This window comes from Hippocampus comes, unplaced genomic scaffold (genome assembly GCF_001891065.2).
Source record: "Hippocampus comes isolate QL1 unplaced genomic scaffold, H_comes_QL1_v1.1 scaffold44, whole genome shotgun sequence".
Classification (NCBI taxonomy): Eukaryota; Metazoa; Chordata; class Actinopteri; order Syngnathiformes; family Syngnathidae; genus Hippocampus; species Hippocampus comes.
The window spans coordinates 1,145,587-1,153,357 of NW_017805546.1; the positions used below are offsets into that span (position 1 = coordinate 1,145,587).

Genomic DNA, 7,771 nt, shown 5'->3' on the forward strand with positions numbered 1-7,771 from the left:
GTATTAGATAAGATAAGATATTCTTTATTTGTCCCACACTGGGGAAATTTACAGTCTACAGCAGCAAAATTGGGGGGTAAAAAGAAAAACAAAGTGTTAGCTTTCACAAAAATAAATGTGTTTCAGTTTCAACCCTGATGAGTATCGAAAATGTATGGACACACTATTACGAATGCTCTGAAGCTGTATCAGACATTGCGATTACAATGAGCAGGCTTTACAATGACAGTTTTATGAGGCTGTTCATTTGGTTTTCATTCATTCCTGAGGATAAATCCCAGTGTTCAACCTTCGACTGTATTTTTCCTTTTGAATGAGTGACCAACGTTGAAACATAACAATCTGCCAGCATTCTTTGGGAATCTCAAAAGGCCAACATCTGATTGAATGTCTTCATAAATGAAGAAAATATTTCCTTCGCTTCAAGTAAAAGTCAAATTCAATGCGGTGAGCATCTCCTCCTTGCCTGACGGCACCCCGAGAATGTTCGCTCCTCTCCATTCCATCTGGCTACTGCGAAAAACCAAAATAAATGAATACATCCACGTTTCAAAGCGTCCACGCCGCTTTTGCTGAGTGCCGAGCGTCTGAGGCCCGAGACGCTGGCAGAATGTATTAGAGCCCACACAACACCTGCTGTATTTCACATCAACGCAAACCAAATCAACTGTCAAATTGCCCGCGACGAGTTTCCAAACTTTTCCACAGAAGGGTGCTCCTGGCATCCATGTTGTCGCTGCAAATGGGCCGAGACTGTCTTCAGGAGTGCGGCACAAAGAGCGACTCGATCGCTAGTCTGCGTCTGCAGGGTGTGCCGTCTTTGACGGTGACATTAGGTGGGCTTTTTGTCAATGTTCTCGCAAGACTTTGGGAGTCAGAGCCGGTCGAGTGAGTATCGGCGGGGGTAGGTTCTCAGTCATCCGGGTCGGGTTCATCGGCAAAGGTTACATTGAGGCGCGCTGGACTCCAAAAGGTTGAAAAGTTGAAAATATTTCGGTGTAAAAGACGGTCCTTGGGTGGCGGGATATCAGGAAATTGTTCTACGTGCCTGACATCTCTTTCCCGCAAAGATGTTCTCATTCCAAGGGAAGACTTGTTTTGACTGACCGGTTGCTCTGCAGAATGGTCCCCCCATGGGGCCCACCCACCAGAGTCATAAACAGGGTGACTCCTCATCAGAAAATATAGAACTGAAAAAGCTTTGGGGGTTAAAGGTGAATATCTTTGACTAACTAAGTCCAGGAGCCTTGATTCTTTTTTTTTTTTTTTTTTTTCAGATTGTCAAGTGAGTGAGAGAAAAAAATTGCTTTCCAAATTTCAGACTCATGGGCGTTTATTGTCTGTCGCTAGTATGTTGTTTTCCTATTCATTTGATGAATGTCAAGGATAAAACTTTTCTCCCAATGCTACAACATCATTTTTCACATTCTCTGCGGCTGAGCAGTTACATTTTTCAAGCTAAAGGCATGGCAAGCCCTTTAACTACTGCAAAAGTCACATTTTCTCTCTCTCTCTCTCTCTCTCTCTCTCTCTCTCTCTCTCTCTCTCTGTCGCAACTTTTCTGCTTTTCTGCCCAGTGCACTTTGAGCTTTATGCCTAAAAGTAATTTCGCTTTTAATGTGCCTTACAAATGGGCTGACAGCTGGCACCCACAACAAGCTTTATTCAACGAGCTCCACTGGCCAGATTCGGGGGGGGGGGGGGTACTGCCCCCATTTTGCCCTCACCCCAAAGTCTAACCCAAGCAAACAAAATAAATTAGCCTGAACAGAATTTTTATGTTCCTGCTTAACATGCATGAAACGTTTTGAACCATCATTTCTGTGGCTAGCACGTTTCGGCTCACATCAGAGGTTCGAGGTTCAAATCTCAAGGAGGTACTGAGAAGAAAAACGAATTGCTGGACATGTTAGCAAAAGAGCATTTTCCTCGCTTGGAAAAAAATCATGAGCTGGCAAAGCCCAAATTGCTAAATTAGCCCAAAATAACTCTAAACATACACCTTAACTGTATGTATTTTTTTTCCAGATAAGACTAAAAGCCACAGAAGCTGATGGTTTCAGGGCTAACAAGACTGTTTGTGGCATTAGCTGTTCTTACTTGGTGTAGCTTAGCATGTAGCCTTTGTGACTTTTTGCGATTAAGGGCTGTATAAATTTTGACTTGACTTTGGAACGGTTCATTCTTTTAACCCTGCCACTCGAGATCATATTGACAAAAGGCTTCAGAAATGAATGTCCCTTAATCATTTGATGGCTTGCGTTTTATTTATTATTTTTTTATAAACGCCTTCCCTTCTTCTCGCAACCTTGAGCGGTCAGACGGGTCCCGAGCAGGCGGGCTGGACTTTTGGGAAAGTCTCCCCCCTCAAGCGTTCCAACCGAATGAGGAGATTTAAGAGGGTCATGAAAGGGGAGCGGCGGATAGAAATCTAATTAGGTGATTGTGCTTGAGGGAGCTACGCGAGCTGCTCGATAAACTCCCACGCAACCCGCATTTGGCCTCCTCTTCCCGTAGCTCGCAGCGCACGGGGCGAAAAAACTCATCGAACCAACCGTGTCATCTATAGCTAGGAATCCATTTTCTTTCGTCAAGCGGTTGCGCAAAATAAATTCATTTGGATGCAGGTACATCTTTTAAGTCGATGTATAATGTCACAGGATCCAAATGATTTTACTCACTTGATGAAATAAAATTGAGTCAATTAAAAAAAAAAAAAGTTATTTCAGTGTAGAGTTTTCTCATCATGTTTTATTGAAACACTGCAGGGAAATTTATGCGGCTCATTAAAAATTTCTATGCAACCTTGCTCGGAATGGTGGTGGTTTTCCTCGCAGCAAGTTCGGCTTCACCCGCAGACGGCGCCTTGAGAGGAGTGCCCCTGCTGAGGACTCTTGACGATCAAGGCTCACGTCATACATTGCTTCAGACATATTAGTCCTCTGCTTATGATGCCTACCCCCGCTGCCACCCCCGCCCACTTTTTGACTTGAACATCGCACCGACCTGAAAGGGCTTTGGAGAATGATGAGAAGATGAGATCTGTTTTGACAGAGACTTTTGAGCTTGTATGGATCACAGAGGAGTGCTGGAGTTTTGTTTGTTTGTGCGTGAGAGATCACACACAAAAAAAAAAAAAAATTGGCTTGCAGTGTGGGACTTTCACGTTTATTAAAGTGTTTTCCAAACGTCTTCATAAGAGAAAGGTGCTTGGCTGTGTAGCGGTCCGCAAAGCTGGTTTTAACGCAGCTGGCGCCGGATCAGTTGCCATTAAATCATCAATCGCACTCGCCCTCTGGTTAAATGCCAATCCGTTCGGTCTACTGGGAAAGGCTGCGGCTTAATGAAACGTCAGACAGTGTATTTCAGTCAGCTCTGGTGCAGAAATCAACCAACTTGGCACATTCAGATGGGTGGAGGGAAAAATTAAAATAAAAAATCTTTGAGGGCAAGACGAGGCCGTAAACGATGTCGATGACCGAACGCAGAGCATCTGGGGATGGCCAGACAGCGATCGTCCTTCACTTTGGTTGAATTGCATTATTTTCCTTTACTTTCTCTGAACCAACCCCATTTTCAATCTCACACTTTTTTTTTTGTGCTTCCGGTCACAGTCGACATGCTCGCCTGAATTTTTGACCATGGGCTGCGTAAATGTGAAAATAAGTTCTCCGCGATACCATAAACAGAGTATAAACACCGAATGCTTCTTCAACCCTGGTGAGAAATGTAAATGGTGACGAACGAGGTGTTGGCTTGCACCGTCGTGAGATTTCCAAATGGCACACGGATTGTAAGCAACACGTGCTTAACAAAGTGGTGACAAAGTCCAGTCCTTGAGGGCCACTGTTGTGCATGTTTTTGACGTTTCCCGCTCCCAACACGCCTGATTCAAGTGATCAAGATCAATATCAGGCTTCTCAGAGCTTGCCGCCAGCCGATCATTTGCATCAGGTGTGTTGGAGGAGGGAGATATCGAAAACATGCAGCGTGAGGACCCACGAGGACCGGAGTTTCACACCTGTGGGTTTGCATGTCCGTCTGTCATCTTTGAGCTTCCTGTGACTTGGCACATTTGTTGATTTGTGTGTGTGTGTGTGTGTGTGTGTGTGTGTGTGTGTGTGTGTGTGTGTGTGTGTGTGTATATACACTTGCGTAGCGTTCTTTCTTCATTTTGGCATATGGAAGACATTGCAGCGAGTACTTTGTGGCCGACGATTGAATGCGAGCCCTGCAGAGGATCGGTTGACGTCTGCAGAGAAGAAGGATGAATTGTCGGCCAGCCTCTCCGGGGATGTTTTGATGTCTGTTCAGCTCCCCGCAAATTGTATCTCACCTCATTGTGTCCACGCAGAGTTCTCCAAATTGGATCACAGTAGAGTTTTATCTTTGAACGGGGATCACTCTTCTTATAGAAGATTGCCGGACGACACCCCAACCGGGTTTTGGGCCTTTCATTTTCTCTCTCCCAGTTGCATTTTGCTTCTCTCTTAAGTGAATACGACAGCCCGAGTTTAAATTGCCATCGCTTTATGTTCCGGGAAGCCTTTTTAGTGAGTAGTCATATGTCTTTTGATTGGGCAGATTCCCTCAGAAATACGTGACTGACTTTCGACCTCCTCGCTTGCACTTTGACTGAAAACCTTTGGACTCCAAAATCCATTCAAGCTTCATTCAAGTTGTTTCATCTTCCGCATGTCCTCTCCGTAGATAATTCACACCATCAGTGTGGTGGACAAAGACGAGCCGCAGACTGGACATCACTTCTACTTCACGTTAGCCCCGGAAGCCTCCGGCAATCGACACTTCGACCTGTGGGACATCAAAGGTGAGTGCGTGAAGCAAAAGCCGCAAAACGGCGAATTACTTAAGCACGTATCTCACTTGCAAGTGTGTTTGCACGTTGAGAACGTTGTTTTGTTTTGTTTTTCTGGCCAGGGTCCATTCAAATGTCACACAAATCTGCAAAGACGTTCCCCAGACCTTCCCAAAGTGTTTTAATGCTTGCAAACAGTTTTCCTCACCGTCTTTGCGACCTTGAACGAACTCTGCTGGAAAAAAAAAAAAAAAGGACCCTCGCAAACTTTCGCCGCTCAGTGAGATACTGCCTTTGAAGTGAACGTTTGCGTTGGGGTCATTTGCGACCGGTACATCACTACACGCTTGACTTTCGTGACATAACCTCTCTTGGACTGTTTTATATAATGAGCATATTTCACACGCTTTTCCAAGCCCAATCAAAGCGATATGAGCAGCAAGTGAACGGGTGGAAAAAATACAACAAGCTTATGATGACATAAATATGGATGGGCTTTTGATTGGCTTCAATCGAGATGACACTAAAATGCGTCTGCCACCGTTTTTATTTTTGATGAGTTGTACATTCTCGTGATTTTGATTGGCGGGGTTAGGAAGTGCATCAACCAACAATAACACAATAGGCAGTTAGCCTGCTGGTAGGCGCGGCTCTATTCTTCACTTTTACACTTTGGGCCCAACTATTTGTCTGCACGCCATTAAAAAGTCAATTTTACATAACACGTGTCCATTTGTTGTTCTCGTTGGAGTCATTAATGTCCCAGTTCTCCACGTTGTTGCGTGTAAAAGTTTGCAAAGCACGGCCCAGATGACAACAACTATTCCCCTAACAAGGATGACTGACAGCTCGACTCAATAAACACCCGCAGCATAATATTCCGGTGATTGACTTTTCGCCAACTTCAGACGAGGCGACGTTTATCGCTGTGCCGCACATCCTTTTGCCCGGTTCGCCTTGTCCCCTCTCGGAAAACAAGAAAAGGAAAAAAAAAAAAAAAAAAAAAACACGTGGGCAGATCACACATTAAAGGCGCGGACTTAAGCCAACGTGACACGCGGCGAAATCAAGATTGATGTGACACCGGGAAAATGTCACGGGAGCAGCCTGAGCTATGGAGAAATGTCACCGCGCTGGCTGAGGTAGCGAGCGAGGCCCGCTGCAGCCTGAGCGTGAACCTGCGAGCACGCACAAATGGGCAGGAAGATGCATCCCTCAAGCTTCCTCCAGCCGTGTATGCACGCACGCATACATTCATGCACACATCCATCAGCATGTGTAATTTCCGCTGCGCTAGCGTGACGCGGTGTGTATGTATCTGATTAAGTATATGCAAAGGTCGCAGGCAGTGCCGACCCAGCGCACGTCTTTGTTTGCATTCTATATGGGGTAGGCCACGGAAGGTAATCAAAAACACCCACGCTACAGTGAACCTTGTATACCTATAAGGAACCACACACACACACACACACACACACACACACACACACACACACACACACACACACACACACACACACACGCATACACACAGACTTTGTAATCCTCCCACCCGTTCTCGTTATTGGCTTCTCCCGTGTCTCCTCCGGTGGACACATTTGTCAACCTGTCACTTTCAATCTGTCGCATCTTCTCCTCGTCATGCCGTCTGCGGGCCTCCGCACACGCCATGATGAAGAGAACAGAAGAGAAGAAAAAGGAGGAGACCCCCCCCCACCCCCCCGTCCCCAACCTAGCGATCGCCAACACCATCGCGCTGATAAACACTCTTAATGCTGTCATTGGTCGTCAGGAAAAGCGAGCATCAAGCACCACAAACTTGCCACGACGCTTACGGCAACACGAGTGATTTTCAGCACTTTGTTTGATTAAATTAAATCATTTAAAAGTTTTCGTGTTCCAGTGATGTGAACCTGTTATGCGTGGGCACTTTTTTGTCATCAGTTCTCTTGCGTTATATCTCTCGTTCCACACTTCAAAACAGACTGGATTAAATTTGACTTAGATTTATTTTTAATCTAAAACAAATTTTTTTTTTTTTAATTTTCAAGCAGAAATAGAATATAAACTGACTAAAGATATCATTTCAATAGGGTGGTTAGCACGTCCGCCTCAGTGCAAAGGTGCAGGGTTTGATTTCCTGGATTCCGGCCTTCCTGTGTAGAGTTTGCATGTTCTCCCCGTGCCTGCGTGGGTTTTCTCCAGGTACTCTAGTTTCCTCCCACATTCCAAAACATCCATGGCAGGTTAATGGAACGCTCTAAATTTTCCGTGCATGTGAGTGTGTTGTTCGTCTATGTGTGCCCTGCAATTGGATGGCAACCAGTTCAGGTTGTACCCCGCCTATTGCCCAAAGTCAGCTGGAATAGGCTCTGGTAAGCCCGCCACCTTAGTGACCATAAGCAAATTAGAAAAAAAATAGCATCAATAATGGTCGTAACGGTGTGCGAAACTCCTCTCTGTTCAGGTCTTTTTGGGAAGAGCCTTTACAAAAGTCGCTGTGCCAAAGTCCAAAGCACAAGTTCAGGCGTGTCATGTTCCTGCACACAAGCGCTAAAAGAGTGATTGTCTTAGTCGCATGCCAGAGGAGCACCGGTGCGGCATGGATAATGGTGATGTACGTTCTGGAAGATGGATTGCTCGATATCTCCTATGCAAGTGTGCCCACCAAGCTGCTCCGACTCTATTTGTCAAAGCCTCCGCAGGATTTCTCGTCCATCCATCTCCGTCTGCAGGACGGGCTTCTTACACAAAGCCCTGATGTTTCATTTCTGTTTGTTCTGCTCATTTTCTCCCTGTGCATTCATGTTTGTTTATGTGTGGGGGGGGAAACACAGGATAAATGTTGCAAATCTTGAATTTCCATTCAACAGGAGATTCAAAGAGCGTCACTGTGGTTGTCATAGCAACTCTTGCCCACCTCCGAAAAGGGTCTCTTATATGCTTTGGCTGCTG

General features: G+C 45.5%; 1 protein-coding gene across 2 annotated transcripts in view; it reads left to right on the top strand.

The window, feature by feature from the left end:
• cdh22 (cadherin 22) overlaps positions 1–7,771 on the top strand; it is a 223,262-nt gene that overhangs the window by 203,692 nt on the left and 11,799 nt on the right. For both annotated transcript variants that reach the window (XM_019879484.1, XM_019879485.1), the window contains one exon: positions 4,711–4,828. In XM_019879484.1, coding sequence (XP_019735043.1) covers positions 4,711–4,828 — 118 coding nt within the window. The remainder of the gene's footprint in view (positions 1–4,710; positions 4,829–7,771) is intronic.